The following is a 19,434-nucleotide window of genomic DNA, read 5'->3' on the forward strand; positions in this document are numbered from 1 at the left end:
CTGACAAAAAAAATCAGAATGAGTAATTATAACAGTCGAGTAGCCCTGTGGACACATAATATTGTTGGAAAATTGAGATGTGTGAAACACTATTTGACTTAAATGGTAATCAGAAATAATTTGTTATAAAAAAAGACTATAACTTGGGAGCATATACTGGTGTTGCCGACTTTTTTTCCCCTCTCTCTCATCGTAAGTGTTTTGTCCAGCACCCAGGATTAGATCGGGATGTGCGTGCGTTTTTTCCTCTTTATATTATAAAAAAAGACTAAAATGTTTTGACTAAAACTAAGATAGCTTTAGTTTTCTTTTGACTGAAACTAGACTAAAATGACGAGACTTTTAGTTGACTAAAACTTGACTAACAAAAATGATATTTGAATGACTAAATATGACAAAGACTAAAAAGGACATTTCGTCACAAGACTAAGACTAAGACTAAATTAAAAATAGGTGACAAAATTAACACTACATGCATCAGTGGTCAGACACATACATTCAGACACAAGCATCCTGTGTAAAGCATACAGCCAATACCATAGTGGCACACCTGAACTATTAGAAAGAGTTTTAGCAGGGAAAGCTTTAATTAATCTGCAGTTAAATACGAGTCAGATTAGTTTTCTGTGTGCTTTCTGTGAATGTAAGATGTAAGAAGAGTTTAGCGCAGGCATTAGTCTTTTGGTTGATTTTTTTATCTGTTTGTTGGTTATTTATTTGTTTGCGTGTGTCATCAGAACTCTGAGGGGCAGCACGTCCTCCACCCATTCAGTTGGGGAATCCATCATCCGCTCCCACAGTGCCACCTCCTGGCCAGTGGAGTCCATCCAGTCCACCAGTGCACCATAGCTCTTCCCTGCAACAGATGACAGGAAATATCCACATCAGGGCATATTCCACCCATCCCCACCCTCTCACTTCTCCTTTTTTTCTCAGGGAAACTAGTTGTCTGATGGATATTCTGCCTTAATCATGCATACACACTACTATTATAGTAAATATTATTAAAGTTATTAAAGGACACAGTGCAAGAAAACACTGGCAATGCTAAAACGTATGCATTCATTAAGCTAATATTTTTTATAGCAATATTCTTTACATCATGCCCTGTACATACCAGTGCCCAGTCCGAGCCTCACGCCTCCCAGAAAGTGATTAGCCAGCCGGTCCCGGTCCCAGACAGTGAGCTCGACACAGGCTTCTTTCAGGTCCTCTGGCTGGAAGCCGTCGTACACCATAGTGTGGTTGAACACGGGGCTGTCCGTCCGCTTCATGACCCGTGTCTTCTGACGGCTCTTCCTGCTTGTGTCTGGCAGTATAAAACTGCACAAGGAAGAGGAGGAGGAGAGGGACGATGAAGAAAGAGAGGAAGAAGGGATGGAAGAAAGGACAAGAGATGTGGGAGGCTCTTTTTTTCAGAGGAAAGATCCCTGCCAACAATCCCAGCCCACGCCCATTCAATGTGGCACTCATGTTCCCATCACACTCATGTGTGCCCATTCAATGTGGCACTCATGTTCCCATCAATGGCAAGTCAGTCAGTCAGAAAATAAACATTCTACTCATCAGGTTTAGGTGTCGTCTCATTTCTGTGACTGGAATGCAGGGGATGACATTCTAGAAGTTTGAATACAATCGTGTTCCACTTGAATACAGAACACAGTATACAGTATCTCACCACTTCACGTAGGGGTCAATAGTTGCTCCATGGACAAGTGGGAGATTCTTGCAGTCTTTCACCCAGATGTGAACTTCACCAGAGTTCGAGGGCGTCTTGGCTGAAAGACAGAAAGGAAGTCATGGAAGCTGTCTGACCTACCGCACTGCATACAATACGTTCACAGCTGTGCTCCATTATCAGAGGCTGTGGTACCGAGGGACCACTCGGTACTTTCATTAAGGCGGTTGGGCCACAGACAAGAGCCATGATACAGCTGGTAGAGGCAGGCGGTCCTTATGACAGCTGATACCAGGGTTGGGGTCGGCCCTAACCTGCCACAGGTGGCAATGAATGATGCTTTGTGATATTAGGCCTTTCTGTGTGGTGTCAGTCTTATAGTGTAGTAGGACATCTGATAATTGGTGTGTGTATAAGACCCTTATAAGTAGGACATCTGATAATTGGTGTGTGTATAAGACCCTTATAGTAGGACATCTGATAATTGGTGTGTGTATAAGACCCTTATAGTAGGACATCGGATAATTGGTGTGTATATAAGTATCTTACAGTAGGACATCTGATAATTGGTGTGTGTGTGTAAGTATCTTACAGTAGGACATCTGGGGCAGGTAGCGAATGGCCAGTCTCATCTCCCCTCTGTACTCTGTTGGATGGGTGCTGGATGTCGTCTACACAAAAAACATTTCACTTTTACTTTTTTTGAAAAGTGACACTCTTTAAAATAGAAGGAATAGCATGTCCATATGAGTTATTTCCTCATGTTTTTAAAAATGTCCCTTGGCAGTTTAGGTACTCTAAAATTAAAATAGAATCAGAATTACTGCCCAAACACCTAAACCAAAAGATCCAAATTGTCATAAATGCATTAACATAATGTAACAACATTAGGATAATGGGACAAAATAGTACACATGTAACAAAGTAAATTTCGCTATTAGTCAACATTAGTGACATTGTTATTGAACATTCACTGCATCCATGAAGTTAAAGCAGGAAGAGCTCTTTGTGTTGATCTCACCCTGGCTTTGAGGGACATGTAGTTCATCTGGGTGTTGTTGAAGTCCCACACAGACAGGTCCATCTCCACCTCACCTAAGAAGCTGTTCTTCCCAAATGTGTCATGGTGCCACACCGACAGGTTGAGCACCTGGCTCTTCAGGTAATCTATTCGGACCCGATACTGCAGGGGAGAGACAGGTAAGGAGTTATTTAATCTCTTCATCATATCTTGTTTGTGTGTTGGGGGGGGTTGAGGAGTTTGACTCCTCTCACTTAATTTCTCACCCGAAGAATCTCATTGAACATGGGGTTAACCGTCCTCTTCTTCACAGAAGTCTTTCGTTTGCCTAGGCCAGCTTTGTCAGGTATGAGATAACTCTTCACGTATCTGAGCAGGGCATTGCGAAGAACTTGTTATTTTTTTGCACTCAATTTACCTGTTTATTACTGTGGTATAAAAGCAAGAAAAGTAACAATTACGGATCGGAGCGGTTCCTCTTGGAATCGACGACGGCCAGGTTCTTGCACTGCACCACGAAGATGTGGAACTCCTTCAGCTTCTGCACGTAGTTGAGTGTGAACTGGATGGTACCCTGGACTTCAACTCCACCATAGTCACCGCTGTTCACGCTTATAATACTCCCGCTTACCTGCAGGAAAAGCACTCTGGTAACGTATGGAAAGACCACAGTCAAGTAGGGCAATTCCACACAAAACGGTCACGTCCATAACGCCAGTACAATGCCATGGTATTGGTATGATGTGAATGACGGTTACTTGAAATTTGAGCGTTCGCTCTTCTTGGTTGTAGAACTTATATGAAAAACTTTTCACACAATCATTCGCATCATACAAATACCATGGCATTTACAATAGTTGGTGTTATGGACGTAACAGTTTTGCATGGAATTGCCAGTAGCTTCATTTAAAAAAAAAAAAAAAAAACCTTTTCCCCAATATTTCTGTTAATATTTAAGGCCTAGTGTCAGGGTTGAACTCTAAGCTGACAGAGGGGATTACTCCAGTCAGAGTATCAGGGGTGCGCTGGGGTATGGGGAGGGGTATCAGAGGTATTAGTGGTGCGCTGGGGTATGAGGGGGGTATCAGAGGTATTAGTGGTGAGCTGGGGTATGAGGGGGGTATCAGAGGTATTAGTGGTGCACGGGGGTGTGGCAGTTACAGTGTTAAACTCAAACAGTGAGGGGGGGGGGGGGTGTGTGTGTGTGGGATTAGTGCTGTATTGCAGCATGAGTGTTAATTTTGAGCAGTGAGGTGTGTGTGTGTATGAGTGCTGAACTCGGAGCAGAGAGGGGTGTGTGAGAGTAGTGTTATTATTGGTGTGTGGTGCCATGACTGTTAAACTCGGTGCGTGAGGTGTGTGTGTTTGTGAGTAGTGTTAGTAGTAGAGTGTGACAGCGTGACTGAAAGTGGGAGGGGTGCGGGTGCTCATGCAGACATACGGACGAGACAGACGCCATGCCAGAGGAACCGCTGAGGTTAGTGAAGGACACGCCCACTCTGTGAGGCCGCCGCCCACTTAAACTGCTCTCCACTGAATTACTGTCATCTGAAGCCTGGACAAGAAATCACAAACACATATGCTACAGCCCACACACACTTTTACAATACACACATGTACACACACACACACACACACACACACACACACACACACACACACACACACACACACAAACACACACTCCTGTGGCACAGACACTCACCCACACACACACACACACACACTCCTGTGGCACAGACACTCAAACACACTCATACACACACACACACACACACACACATACACACACACACACACACACACACACACACACACACACACACACACACACACACACACACACACTCCTGTGGCACAGAGGCCTCACTGTGCATCAGAGCAGCTGGGGATCAGGTGAACGTACATCCTCCTGCAGGAACGAGGGCACTGACTTGCTCATCTTCCTCAGGTGCTCCGGCTCTGAGAAGGAGGAGGTCAGGGTGGAGGTGGACGGGGAGGCTGAGGAAGAGGAGGAGTAGGAGGAGATGGGAATGAAGAAGGAGGAGGACGAGTTGGAGGAGGAGGGAATGGAGGGAATGGAGGATGAAGAGGAGGATGGGGAGGAAGAGGAGGAAATGAAGGGGGAAGCGGAGGAGGAGAGGGAGGAAGAAGAGGAGGGGCAAGGAGATGATGATAAGGAGGAGGAAGAGGAAGAGATGGAGGAAACAATGAACTAGGCTTATGATTATGGTGGTCATGCCTGTGGAATGGTATTTGGTTTGGTGTGTGTGTGTGTGTGTGTGTGTGTGTGTGTGTGTGTGTGTGTGTGTGTGTGTGTGTGTGTGAGAGAGAGAGAGAGAAAGACACAGAAAGAGAGAAAGCTCTGAAGGCTCCTCACTCTCAGCTGCTTGTGTACTCATCATAAAGTGCTAATGGGACATGTGTGCATTGTGCATGTGTGCAGGGACTGAGGCCTGGTGCTAATGGGAAAGAAGTGTGTGTGTGTGTGTTTGTGTGTGTGTGTGTGCGTGTGTGTGTGTGTAGAAAGGAGTGTGTGTGTGTTTACCATCGCCACTGCTGTGCATGAAGATGCTGGCCTTCTCACTTTCCCTCTCTGGCCCTGCGGGGGGAAACACATGGGATTCACACGACACTCAAACCATACAGGTGTGCCGGATACCTGAGTGCTTTATTATCGGCCACACAATAACACTCACACAAATGCTTGACAAAGCCAGGAGATACCATCAAAGCAGGCTCCGGAAGGCGGAGATAATACTTCAGTAGTGGTGTGTGTGTGTGTGTGTGATTGTGTGTCTATGTCTGTTGTGACGGCTCACTGGAATTTATGTGGCTGACCACTCAGCCCATCTATGCAAACATTTCTATACAATCTTTTCCAACCTTCCGTCTCACCTGTTGCCGCGGTGATGTCCTCCAGGCTCTTGGTGAAGGTAGGTCGGATCGCTGCCCTCCTAAGGGCCTTTTGAACTGGGCCATCAAGCTCCTCCTCACCTGGGAGACGAGGTTAGGAAACATCAACAAGCAAACAAACAAATAAATAACAGACATAAGCCCATGACCACAAGAACTCCCAGGGAGCAGACGAGGACAAGGCATAAAGGGTAAAAGAGGCATATGACACCACTGAATAGAGGAACTTTAATCTGGATTTATTCTTCCCGTGTGACTTCAATAAGAACACGAGAAGCTTGTTGTCTGTTTTCAATGAAAATTCAGGGAATGTGGAGTGTTAGTCACCTACTTTGCACCAGTTAGACAAAAACAAGTGGTGGTGCTTTTATACCGTATACATTACACACACATAACAAAGTACACAACTCAAACCTGTTTTTTGTGTGTTTGCGTGCGTGCGTGCGTGCATGCGTGCGTGTGTGTGTGTGTGTGTGTGTATTTTAACAGTTACAAACAATGCCTATTTGTGGTGATAAACAATGTTGGGGTATTTTCAATAAAGTATAGCTTTATTCTTTGTATATCTCATTAAATGTATTATTTGGGAAGTGACCTAAAGTGTAAAATGTCCTACAGTGTAAAATCCTACAGTGTAAAGTGTCTTACAATGTAAAGTGTCCTACAGTTACAGTGTGGAGTGACCTACAATGTAAAGTGTCATACAGTTACAGTGTGAAGTGACCTACAGTGTAAAGTGTCCTACAGTGTAAAATGACCTAGAAAAAGGAAACTCTTACACTTGGAGTTTTTCCGTGAGGACGTCCAGCTCTCTGAGGCGCTGCTCCTTGGTGACTCCTGGTTGAAATCCTCATTGGGTGGCACACTGTACGTGGGGCGTGGCCCCAGACTGCCCCTCCTCCCGCCCAGGTCCTCTGTCCCGACAGGTGTGCTGGACCGGACCGGACAGCCGCTGTGGCTCCACTCACAGCCCGGTTGGTCGGAGAAGGATGTGCACAGCTCCTCCTGCGGCTCTGGGGCCGGTGCTGCCGGGCACGTGCCCGTCCTCTCGGGGATGCCCAAGTAGTGCTGGTAGTCCCGCGGGATGAAGGAGCGTGCCAGCGGCTGGCACTCGGTGTCCTCGTACGTCCGCGATGGCCGCCTCTCATTTGATGGTCGCCTCTCATTCAGCTTCTCTCTGCTCCTCCCCACCTCAGACGCCTTCTTTGCGAAGCTCAGGCCAAACTCTGGCATCTTCTTGGGCTTTGTAGAGCTGAGCTCTTGACTCCTCTTAGAGGGCTTGGGTGAGGTCTGCTCCTCGTCCTCCCTGACAGCCAGGGAGTACATGCTGGTAGCCCTGCGCATACTGCCGGCTCTCTCATTCAGGTTTCCTGTGCTGGTTCTGCGTGGCGGCTGGCCCGATCGGTTCTTCAGGCCCAGTGCACTGTTGAGGGAAACCTGCTCCGAGTTCCGGCGGGACTGATGTTGAGGTGCTGTCTTTCGATTCTGCTCCGGTTCCACACTGGTGGTTCTGTGGCTGGCCTTGCCTGATCTGCTGTCTACTGAGGCCCTTCGGTTGCTGGTGCCGCCTTCATCCCTGCTTTTGTGTCGGCTCTTCAGTGAGGGGGAGGAGGGGTGCTCCTCTCGATTGGCTGAAGATGCTTTGCTGTGCCAGCTCTCCTCCCTGGGCCTCCCATGGGACTTATCTGACATCTCGTCTGACCCTCGGTAGGAGGAAGTTGGGTTGGAGTTGGGCTTCCACTGTTGTGGGGAAGCCGCCCGTGGAGCTCCACTCATTTCGTGAGGCTTTGCTGGGGGACTTTTGGATCCTTGGAGTCTGTCCTTGGACGTTGGGGACTTTGGTCTAGTTTGCACTGAGGGAGATCCTGACCAGAAGTTTTTGAGACTCTTGAAGTTGGTGTCTGCCAGGGCGGGTTTCTCAGCCTTGTCTTTCATAGTGGAACCGGAAAAGCTGTGCTCTCCTGAGGCGTCATCAAAGTCATCGTTGGAACTGAGGCCCATAGACCTGAGATCAAAAGCAGACTTGGTGAACCTTTTATTCAGAGAGGAGGAGCCTGAGGGCCGGTTCGACTTGCTCTCTGCGTCTCTTGATCGGCCACTGTAGAGTTTGGGTCCACCTACTTCACTCTCCCAGAAAGACTTGAGCTGCCTTAACCTCTCTCTCCGGTTCTCTAAATGCTGGGTGTTCTGCTTGGCCGGCAACACTGGACTTGAGGGAAGAACCGGGGTGCTTGTTCTCGACAGAGATCTCGATCCAGGTGGCGTCTCCTCCTCACGTTCTTCGGCTTTCTGAACTGCTTCTGGACGGGCTGTGGGAGTAGGAGAGGAGTTCTTAATGGCATCTCCACTTACGGGGGTACTGGAGTTTTTCATGCCGTCTTCACTCATAGGGGGACGGGGGTAGTTCATGGCATCTTCACTTGTGGGGGCATGCGAGTACTTCATGGTGTCCCCACTTGCAGGGGCATGGGAGTACTTTGTGGCGTCTTCACTGAAAGGGATACGGGAGTACTTCATGGCCTCTTCACTCACCCTCCTTGCAAATCGGCTGGTATGGAGAGAAAATGGGGGTGTCTTCACCTCTGAGGAAGTAACATCTTTCTGAATGTGACTGCTTCCCTCAAATGTATCACTCCTCTGAGTAGAAGATACACTTTCTGGAACCTTCTCATCCTCAACCTTTACATTCATATACTTTTGTTCAATTGGTGTGACTTCAACTCCTCGCTCATTTATTTCCACAATCTGCTTCCTCTGTGGTTTCTCCTCATTGCGGGGATTTAAGGAGGTGCTCATGGACCTAATTTCAAAATTCTGGACAGACTTCAGTGGTTCTTCAATTTGATCTCTGCCAGTCTGTCCAAGGTCCATCTGTTGACTAGGCATCGTTTTCTTGTCCGTGTTTAAGTGTGTTCTGCTGATCAGGATCTTCGGGCCGCTGGTGCCCCTCTCCCAGAAAGACTTCAAGTTGGCGATTTTTGGTCTCTCGTCCTGGCTGTCCTGACGGGTGTTACCTCCAGCTTCTGCCTTGGGTCCCCTTGGGACAGGAACCTCTTCTAGTCTGGGAGGACCCTGCTTCTGTGCCTCAGGCCTGTACTGCTGGGCTTTGAAGGCTGTTTCTGTCTTGAGCACTGAGTGGACTGGAGGATGGGCCTGGATTGTTGCCTCTTTGTTGGGCATAGAACTGACTGGACGTTGCGGCTGGTAAGTCGTTTCTGTTTTAACTGCAGACTGGACGGGATGTTTGGATTGGTATGTTGTTCTGTTTGTTTCTATGGTTATTTCTCTTTGAAGTGGGGATTGGATGGAGCTTTGGGAGTGGTAGGTGGTCTCAGTTTGGAATGGTGATTGGCTGGAGCGTTGGGATTGGTGGGTGGTCTCTGTTTGGAGTGGTGACTGAATTGAGCGTTTTGATTGGTAGCTGGTCTCTTTTTGGAGTGGTGATTGGATGGAAGATTTTGATTGGTAGGTGGTCTCTGTGTGGAGTGGAGATTGGGTGGAATATTGTGGTTGGTAGCTTGTCTCTGGTTGGATTGGTGACTGAATGGAGCGCTTTGATTGGTAGCTAGTCTCTTTTTGGAGTGCTGATTGGATTGATGATTTGGATTGGTAGGTGGTCTCTGTTTGGAGTGGTGACTGGATTGAGCGTTTGGATTGGTAGCTAGTCTCTGTTTGAAGTGGGGATTGGATTAAGTGTTTGGACTGGTATGTGGTTTCTGTTTGGAGTGGTGATTGGGTGAAACGTTGAGGCTGGTAGCTAGTCTCTGTCTGGGGTGGGGATTGGCCGGAGTGTTGTGGTTGGTAGGTAGTGTCTGGTGTGAACACAGCGTTTGCAGATGGTTGGAGCTGGTAGGAGCCATCCCTGCTGATGCCCGGCTGAAAGGGGCGGACTGTGATGGCGGGGCTCTCTCTCCGGGCGTCCCTCTGCTCTGGAGCCTCATCAGAGAGGTCCGCGCTCTGCTCACCCACCCAGCAGATATCATCTGGGAACAGCTTCTTCTTCTCCTTGGGCTTCTCCTGCCGGGGGATGATGGTGTAAACGTTTGCCGCTGGCGTGATCACCGTTGCTTTGGCCTCCTCCTCTGAGTCTGTGATGTCGTCCTTGGTGTCCTCCAGGTCCTGAATGGAGTCTGTGTCCTGCCTGTTGCTGCTGTCGGTGCTCCTGTTAAACCACTCCAGCACCTTGGCAATGGAGTCCCCCTCCTCCTCTGTGAGCTTAGAGGTCTTTGAGGCCGGGGCAACAGGGGATTTGGATCTATCAGTGTCAGCTGGCTTCTCCACCACATCTAGTGTAGACAGAAGGAGAGTCCTCTTTGATTCCTGCATTGTACCTGCAAAACAAAATAAATAAATTATTTACAAAGCAGATTTAAGTATACAAGTAGTCATGGACTCTCCTGCTGGAGATGACAAAACTGCAAAACTGTAAATCTGTATTTGACGCATGCTGGAACAGACATCATCTTAAACTTAAACCATATACCCTGTCTGACTGCTAACAGGCAAGTTGATTCAGTGATGTGAAATTAATATTTGTATTCAGTCTCATTAGGCCCTACGGAAACATTCCTACCTTCTGTAGTCTTGAGTAAGTCTGTGTTGGTATCCTTTGCTCGGAGGTCTTGGTTGTCTTTTATCAGCTGTGGCCTCTCAGCGCTGGACTCTCTCCACTTGTGCTGTGTGATCTGGGGGGCAGCTTTTTCTCGAGGCAGCTGGTCTGGGTTGGGCGGCCATACAGTCCTGGACCCGCTGGAGCCGGGGGAGGTGGAGAGAGGCTGTGCTTTGCCCAAAGATGGCTTCTCCTCTGGGCGCGTGAACACCGAGAGGCCCAAGCCTCGGGAAACATCAGTTTTGGGCCAGCTCATCTGAGGTGGGGTCTCTCTCATTTGATCTTCAACTGACCTTGAAGTGGCTTTCTCCTGCTGAGCTGCATTTGACCTTGAGGTGGCCTCTCTCAGGTGACCATCATGTGACCTTGAGGTGGTCTCTCTCTGCTGAACTTCCTCTGCCCTTGAGATGTGCTGCTGGGTCATCACCTCTGATGTCCGCCGTTCCTCTGGACTGTCTTCAGCTGACACTGGTACAAAGTGCCGTTTCCCCTCATCTCTCCTCTCAACCCGCATCACTTCCTCGCTCTCCTCCTCCCTCCTCTGCACCTCCCCAGGTTCCCTCTCCTGTACCACCTCCACCCCCGAAGGCTCCCTCTGGTGGGAGTCGACAGAGCTGCAGCTGGAGGCCGGCTTCAGGATGCCGCGGGTCGTAGAGGTCATAGAGGTTGTGGGGCTCGTGACCCCTGACCTGGTGCTGTCTGTGCCTGAGCTCGTTGTTCTGGGCAGCTTAGTTCTCTTCCTCGGCACTGGGGCCGGCCGCTTTGCTGGTACCTCAGGTTCCTCAACTTTCACCTCCCTGAGCAGCTCTCTCTGAGAAGAGGGAATCTCTACAGGGAGACAACATAGCCGTTCAGTAACAAAGGCCATGAGTGTATCGCGCACACACACACACACACACACACACACACACACACACACACACACACACAGAAGCCACACAGAGTGTGTGTTGTAAGTTTCAAAGACTACTCCTCACCTCTCTCCTGTGTTTTGCTGGAACCCTGGGTCCCATTGGACAGCTGAGGGTGAAGCTTCTCTGTATCAAACTCCACTTGTACATTATTAAATGGGTTATGCCTCAGCTACAAACGGACAGAAAACAGAGACTATGCATGAGCACAGTTCAAACAAAACATGATGTAATACTCTGTAAAGCAAACATCTATCAAAACCACAATATAGAAAGGTGTCACTACATATGGGAGGTAATCTATGAGGCATACTGTAAAAGGTGTTTTAAGTGCTCTGAGTGATCTGGGAGTAAATATTTGTGTTTCAATGTCCGGTCACTGCACCTTGGGGGAGCGCATAGCCAGCCTCAGGGATTCCTGTCGAGCCTCTGAAGGCAGACTCTCACTTTTCCTGTGTATATGTAAATCATATAATCAAGTATTTTGACAGGAGGTCTGACAAAGATGACATTCCCACGTCCACAGATAACCATGTTGACAAAGCAGGTAGTACAATACCTCAACACACCTGAATAGATTTAAATTTAATAAAAAATATTTTTATGGACTCCTATGGAGATTGAATGGAGAAGGTCAAACAGAGCCGTGTTTCATTAGATAAGCCGCAGTAGCCGGAGTTCTGGGGACAGTGAGTGTGTTTTTCTGGGGCTGGCCAGCCCTCTTGTGGCCACGCTCAGAGAGGATGTGACACACACACACACACACACACACACACACACACAGAGAGACGCCTGTGGAACGCCTTTGTTGACTTAGTGGGAGTCATCTACTGCCTGAAGTCATAAGACTTCCACACCTTAAAGGCACACAACACACACACACACACACGCACACACACACACACACACACACACACACACACACACACACACACACACACACACACACACACTCAGAGATAATAAGGCCAAACAGTCCAGGAGCATAACCAGCATATGGCAAACATGCAAAAGCATTACCCTTGCATGCTGAAGATTCTTCCACACACGCCCATTCACCTGAGATGGAAGCCCACACAAGCATGTGTTTGTGTTTGGGGTGGGGAATACTCTTCATGTTCTGTGTATAATATGCTCATATGTTTAATGAAGACCATATTGCGACTTGTAATATAATAACTTGATATGACTTGAGTATCCATCTGTGTGCTCAGATTTAAATATCTGATAAATTTCCGTACTATCGGTTGTGAGGGCAGATGTACTCGTAGAGGTTCTGGTTGGGGGGGGGGGGGGGGGGGGTTAGATTTAGGTGTGATTGGATGCAGGTGTTACCCACAGGTGAAACATGGTAGGTGTGGGTGGGAGGCAGGTGGGGATGGAGTCAGGTAAGTCTCACCTGTCCCTCTGCTCCTGGGCTTCGAAACGCTGCTGCGAGTAAGGTTTCAATGTGGCCATGGCACCATCAATCCCACTGCCACGCCTGGGTCTCTCCAGACTCCTGGTGAAATCTGTGTGGGGAACACACACATTTAAGAGAACATACACACTTCAGAACTCACACCACAGAACACACACACTTTATTAGACACATACTTCAAAGAACACAGACACATCTCAGAGAACACAAACTTCAAAGAGGCATTATGAGCTGTGAATCTGTGTGAGAAAGAGACATACTTTAGAGAAGCTGCTGGTCTATGCAAGCACTGTTCTTACATCATGGAGAAAATATAATGAAATTATACAGTGTCAAAGCGTTAATCTTTTTGAATGATAGAGAGAATATCATTACTTTAAGTCAGAGTTTTTTAAAATGATTCTCTTTTCTCTTTCTCTCACACCCTTGTTTATCATGGAGGTTAGTAACACGACTACTCTTTAAAGAGAAACTAAGCAGTTTTGGCAATTTCTTTGCTGTTTTCTCACTTTTTGCTCGCAGGTTTCTCTGCAGAGCTCCCCCTACAGCTTCAGAGTATATGTTTTACAACGCTCTTCAATCTGTCAGTCTGCCGTTTCCCTGTTCCTCTGACGACGGTTTACTTGCTTCCTGCTTCTTTCCACTGGCTCTGTCATGACAAATATCTGAGAAACTCCAGCTGCCTTGTTCTAGCCAGTGCCTGGTGTGTATGTGTGTAGCGCAGTAAAGCAATTTGTTACATCGCGTGGCTGCGAGACTTCCTGTCTCTGAGGCCGTCGGCCCGCCGGCCCAAAGTTGCAAGGGTGTTTTTTCCGCTCACAGGCGCTAGGGGGAAGCGAGACAGCCACCATTCAACCCCAAAAAAGTCATATAACCATATCAATGACTCCGAAGCTGTAGTTAAGGTAAATTAGCTAAAACTGCATAGTTCCCCTTTAAGCAAATGCACATTGGCCCTTGATTCTGCTAGGCTGTACTTGGATGGACATTGGTTAGGTTCTGATGGGCCCTGCTTTGGTTCTGATGGGCCCTGTTATGGTTCTAGACTGTGCTTTGGCTCTGCTAGGCTGTGGTTTGGTTCTGCTATGTTATGCTTTGGTTCTGATAGGCTGTGCTTTGGTTCCGATGGGCCCTGGTACAGCGGCTAAGGCCAGATTTTTACCAGAAAACTTGAAACATGAAACTTGGCGTCATATAGTAATCAAAAATTTAAATGGACCCCAACACATAGCGCCCCCTGGTGGCCGCTATCTTGACTTCAATTATGGGCACCAAAATATGCCACTGCTTTGGTTCTGCTACGCTTCTGATGTTCACCTTGTTTCTTCTGCCTCATGGAGGCCCAGATGATCTCGGACCCGTGGATGCGGTCCTGGTGCCGCTGGGACTTCACCTCGTAGAACCACTCGCCCGTCATGTACTTGAGCTTGTTCTCCTCGATCAGCAGAGACTGGAGCTGCCTGCAGCATAACAACAAAGGAACTCTGGGACACCGACATCACTTAGGACCCACATGACAAATGCACTTAGACTGAATCAGGTGGATCATGTGAGTGTGTGAGTATGTGTGTGTGTGTGTGTGTGTGTGTGTGTGTGTGTGTGTGTGTGTGTGTGTGTGTGTGTCTGTGTGTGTGTGTGTGTCTGTGTGTGAATATGTGTGTAAGAGAGTGTGAGAATCAGTGTGTGTGAACCTGAGTGGGTGTTCCTTTCATACAGACTCCTGTTTACCAAAATTAAAAGCCATAAAAAAAAATCATCTGTGACAAAGGGGGATTTCAGGACAAATACCATACATTCCATCCAACACAAACTAACTTAGCCAATTAGCTATTTAATATGAAAGAGCCTGACAAAGATTCTTTTCTCCATCACTGCCGCAAGCTGAGAACACCCAGGCCTTTGAGTCTAACACCTTCTCTAAAGACTGTGTTTGATCATACGGCTCTGTGCCCATGTCCTTGTGTGAAGAAACCCATCTGAAGCCAGTCACCTCCCTTTGCTCTGCATGCCCATGAAAGCTGATCGGTTATGCTTCTGTGAGGGAGGATTATGTGGTATCCACTGAAACACAATGCCCAGTGCAAACAAAGCCCAGTGCGACATTGACACGCCACAACCTGAGAAACAGTTGTTTGAGCGAAGTGTTACACAGACACCTTCACTACAAATAAGGCCTTTTTAATTATCCAATGAAAAACAAGACATTTGTCAATAACACACTGGCTTTCGTATCACCATCTAAAAACATAGATCAATAGACGGATGCTTAGACTTTATCTATCGCAAGGGAAATCTAGGAATTTAGGAACAGATTTCTATAAAATGGCCCGCGTAGATGACACATAGGACTCCCTTCTCTGGCATGAGTTGAGTTGGTGTGATTTGTGTGATGTTGGAGGAGTTGTGTCTGTGTGATGTATGTGATGTCAGAGCAGTTGATTCTGTGTGATGTACAGTATGTGATGTGATGTCAGAGGCCACCCGAGGCCCTGAACAAACAGCAGCTCCTGCGAAGCCGGAGCGCTCGCTCACCCTGTGCTGGGCTCACATAATGAGGGTCATGTGTCTGGCCGTGCCCACCATTACCCACTCTGGTGCGGTGGAAAGAACCCCGGTCATGAGAGGGGCGTGCCGTGGCGGCCATTATTCCAGCACAGCGAACCTAATCCCCTTATAGACGAGCCAGCTGTGCAGCCAGGCCTGCTGGGAGATCAGCCGCGCATATGCACACACACACACACACACACACACACACATACACACACACACAAGATGTGTTACCCAACAACTCATAGCAGAGAGTATGTACTAACCCAAGAGTTAAGAAGAGGATATACTGAATTTATTCACAAGAAATTAGGGGCACGACACAGTGCAATATGATTTACGTGATGAATCCAGGAGCAAAACCAAATCTCTTCACAGAATGATCGCTAATGGAATAAAGAGGCTGTGGTCTTGAATGAACTGGGCCAGTAGAGACCAGTCCTGACTCTTCTTCCCCTTGCTCTCTGAATGTGGCCAATCACCAAAACTGGTATTTCCCATGATGACCTGTTAAGAAGCACTTAGCACTTAATCTAATAGCAGGTCACACTAGAGCGATCGCTGGCCAGTCGGAGATGTCCGATGTGCCCTTTATCAGATTAGAGCAGGACAAACGCTGCAGTTACAGGCTGCTGTTTACACTCGCTCTCTCTCTCACACACACTCACACACACACACACACACACACACACACACACACACACACACACACACACACACACACACACACACACACACACACACACACACACATAGGCAGCAGCAGTTGAGACAAGAACTCAATAAAGACTGAACAATAATAACACGACTCATGAAAGAGCAGGAACACCAAGTATCACGCAGTAAATGAAACACTACACACACTAAACTCTCCTGATTCAACAAAGTGAAGAGTCACTACAGAGAAGATTTCTGAAGAATTTCAACAAGTGAGTCATAGGGAAAAGAGAAACATCTTGGCCATGAGCCATCAGCACAAACTCAGACAGACGTCTGGAATAAAAGCTAACCCTCTCAATAAGGCATGCAGGCATGGTTCACCATAAGAGACTGCTATATTAGCATGCATGCAGTCAGCGCTAACCCTTCCCTAATATCTGGTTTATGTGTGAATAGAGAGGAGGTGCAAGCAAACAGCCCGGAGCAGAAGATGAGCAGACGTCAAAACACATAACACAGTGCAGACAGGTGTGAAGGCAGGTGTGAGTGCAGGTGTGAAGGTAGGTGTGAGGCCAGGTATACTTGATGCGCTCTTCCTCAGCTTTCTTCAGCTCTGCGTCCCTCTTCAGGACGGTCATGATGACCCCCTGCTCCTCCTCCGTCAGGTGACTCAGGTCGATCATGGTGGCAGCTCTTGCGTCCTTAAGGCGTCCTCAAGGTCCCCACAATCCCCCAAAAAAGTCCTGCGTCCCTGATAAGTCCTGCGTCCCCAAAACCGCTTTGTCCCCACAAACATGTGTGACCACGGCCCCGCTGGTCCAAAGGCTCCTCAGAGTCACAGCTGTGGAAACACATTTGTTGTTAGTTTATAAACAAAGCACTTTATTTCAGGTACAATAAAACTGCCTGCCCAGAACTTCACAATGTTCAGAGACACTTCCTGCTCTTTTCAGGGCCATTAGGACTAACCTGACTACTGATCAGACATATTGATGTGACACATTTCAAATAAAAGTGTTCAATCGATGTATCATCACATGTTAATGTCACATTAGAACCCCCCCCCCCCCTTGTGACATTAAGCAAAACAAACTTCAATGTCATTAGCAAACAGGTGCCTGTTGTGTTGTTTACCTGCACAGAGTGTGGTGGTCCTCTTCTCATTCTGGCTGGCTCTTTCTGCTGGTGTAAAGGCAGGTGACAGCCACAGAAACACCTGGAGCACCTTGGCGCAAAGACGCAGAGAAACAGACACTCAGAGAGACTCAGAGACTCCAAGACTAGACTAGACCAGCGCAGTGTTAAAGAAATGGGAGGGAGCCACCCAAGTGCTCCTGCAGGATACTCCTCAGCAAACTGCTGAAACTGTGTGTACTCAGGGCAGTTCCGAGACAGCAGAGCAGCGTAGTGCAGCGCAGTGCTGCTGTTGTGAGCCGGGGACAGAGAGGTGGACAGGGGCAGGAATAAGTCCTGTGTGAATCGAGAATCTAATAAGATGAAAGCAAGCTAGTCAGTGGGTCAGCGAATCACATTAATGCCGGCCTCCAGAGCAGACCAGACAGACTCCAGAGGAGCGTGCAGTGATTAGGGAGAGCATGTGACCGTGCAGGCGGCAGACGAGAGGATGGAGGAGCTGCATCACAGGGCTGCACTTAAAAAACACACACACACCACCATACACTCTCAAACGGCTGCTTTGCCCATGCTGCACATGCTCACTCAAAAATACTTTCAAATGCAACAGACTTTGCTTCATATGAGAAAGTCTGATACCCTTTCTGAGCCTTTCACCTTTAATACACCCATTAACATGCATTTGTAATCTGTATAAATCATAATTTCTCCCAATTGAAATAGTAGTTTGACAGAACTGAACCAATATATATTGAAATTTATGAACATCATTATATTTACAGTGGAGTTCAGCCAGTGTTTTCACAACTAGGTTTGTAGTAGTCACTAGGAACAACCACATTGACTTAATGAGCTGTGTTTGTTTATGATGATAAAGCAGACTCCCTAGTACCGATTGGCCCTGACACATACTCTAGCACATAGCCAAGCCCTCCTTATATGGACAGAGCAGAAGACTTCACAAGATTCAGCTAACCACAACATCAAGCAAGTCAGAGGTTGTGTGACGTTTGCACCCCAACATTATTGACTGTAGAGTGGAAGGCTCCTCTGCAAGAGCTCTGTTTCTCTCACTGTAATTAGTTTAACCTTGTAATGGGTTTCCCACCCACAATAACATTCCTCTATGCCCCCCTCTGCCTTTCACTACTAACACAAAACCTTTGAAACATTAAGTCTTTTTTTGAACAGGTGAGCAGGGAGTTCAGCTAAAACTATTGATCTGGTAGTTTGTCTTTATACAGTAAGATAGTCCTCTTCTGCTGTTTTATGCTTGTATCTATGCCTATGACTCCTGAACAGTGATTTTGTTATTATTAGTCGATTAGATTAGACTCAAATTGAGTTAAGCCACTGCACAAAAAGAAGGTATCATTGTCAATAAATCTATGAACCACATCATGCACTCAAAAAACGCTCAAATACAAGAGATGCACCAAATGTGGTAAATCGGTGAAATCAAGAAGAATGGCCAGTCACAAGAACCATTCAGAGTTTATAGGCGTTAGCCAGTCTTTACATAACCAGTCAGTAATTACATTTTTGTAATGAGGTAATTGCGTTTGTTCCGCGGAGTCTACTTTTGGCCTTAAAAACAGTTTTGTTAACAGTACCTATTGAGCTGTGGACTTTTCAGTTGTAGAGGAGGGGTAGCAATCTTGACATTTAATTCTGAATTAAACATTTGGACTGTAACCAAACCATACCGAGGACACCCGACATACAGCTTTTATCCAACAAATAAAAACAAATTTACACACATAGGCCTAGTTGTTAAAAAAAAAAAAGTTATTAACACACACTACACACGAATTAGACAGCGACATACCACTGGAGTAGGATTAGTGTAATCCGAGCAGGATGAAGCATCCTCTCGTAGCCTAGCCTGACATTACATCTTTATCACCAATTAAAATCCTTCCTTAACACGTCCTACTGGCTGGCTAAACTGGACGTTACACTTACCAAGAGTATGCTTGCGTGGGGATTCTCCAGTCTTGAAATCCTTTAGTTAAATCAAACGATGTTTAACTCCGGTTTAGGAATGCGCATTTAGGAACTACAAGCACATTAGTGGCAGTTTCAACACAGGTGCCTGAAGAAGACTAAATTTGCTGCTACCTACTGATGCACTAGCTACAGCTCCACCTCAGAAGCGCATTCCTTCTCACCGAGGAAAATCCATCCCCTTAAGGACCAAGTTAAACCTTTTGGTGGTTTATGTTTAACATGATGTAAACCAGGAGTGACACCATACACCATAAGATGGCAGGCTGTAATTCTGAAATGAAGGGCGTCTGCTAAAGGTATGACAGGTGATGAGCAACTTTGGGGACTCCTTGGAAGTTGCACGTCTGCATGAAATGTCAAAATAGGTTCAATGGGCCCCGGGGCGACACATTTCTAGAAGACACAGAATGCCTCCTGCGCTTTCACATTAAGGCTCTAATTGTACATAACTGACGCCACAGAAATAGTAACAAATTTGATTCGAAATAGTCTTAATAACGGACAGTGTTCCTACATTGGCACCCCCCC

The 19,434-nt window shown here is 47.1% G+C and overlaps 1 protein-coding gene across 4 annotated transcripts; it reads right to left on the reverse strand.

The window, feature by feature from the left end:
• Nucleotides 1-689: 689 nt before the first annotated feature.
• sytl2b (synaptotagmin-like 2b) lies at nt 690-19,059 on the reverse strand. 4 transcript variants are annotated; one of them, XM_042068733.1, is made up of 20 exons: nt 18,862-19,059; nt 16,897-16,987; nt 16,345-16,603; nt 13,873-14,015; nt 12,535-12,646; nt 11,521-11,587; nt 11,202-11,307; nt 10,189-11,052; nt 6,395-9,946; nt 5,598-5,696; nt 5,248-5,301; nt 4,606-4,700; nt 4,141-4,254; nt 3,161-3,330; nt 2,966-3,068; nt 2,700-2,861; nt 2,271-2,349; nt 1,679-1,778; nt 1,118-1,323; nt 690-856 (listed from the first exon to the last, which is right to left on the reverse strand). In XM_042068733.1, the coding sequence occupies exons 3-20, from the start codon at nt 16,443-16,445 to the stop codon at nt 714-716; spliced, it is 6,270 nt and encodes a 2,089-aa protein (XP_041924667.1). In that variant the 5' UTR covers nt 16,446-16,603; nt 16,897-16,987; nt 18,862-19,059; the 3' UTR covers nt 690-713. The 4 variants fall into 4 exon arrangements, with proteins under 4 accessions (XP_041924667.1, XP_041924668.1, XP_041924669.1 ...); XM_042068734.1 differs by lacking the exon at nt 18,862-19,059 and adding an exon at nt 18,725-18,770; XM_042068735.1 differs by lacking the exon at nt 4,141-4,254.
• Between the last annotated feature and the right edge of the window lie 375 nt (nt 19,060-19,434).

This window comes from Alosa sapidissima, chromosome 17, assembly GCF_018492685.1.
Source record: "Alosa sapidissima isolate fAloSap1 chromosome 17, fAloSap1.pri, whole genome shotgun sequence".
NCBI lineage: Eukaryota > Metazoa > Chordata > Actinopteri > Clupeiformes > Clupeidae > Alosa > Alosa sapidissima.

Coding starts and splice junctions, on each gene's coding strand:
- sytl2b (XM_042068733.1), bottom strand. CDS start 16,445: ATGATCGACCTGAGTCACCTGACGGAGGAGGAGCAGGGGGTCATCATG. Junction 9,947..10,188: donor CTTACTCAAGACTACAGAAG/GTAGGAATGTTT, acceptor TTTGTTTTGCAG/GTACAATGCAGGAATCAAAG. Junction 3,331..4,140: donor GCATGGCGTCTGTCTCGTCC/GTATGTCTGCAT, acceptor CTTTTCCTGCAG/GTAAGCGGGAGTATTATAAG.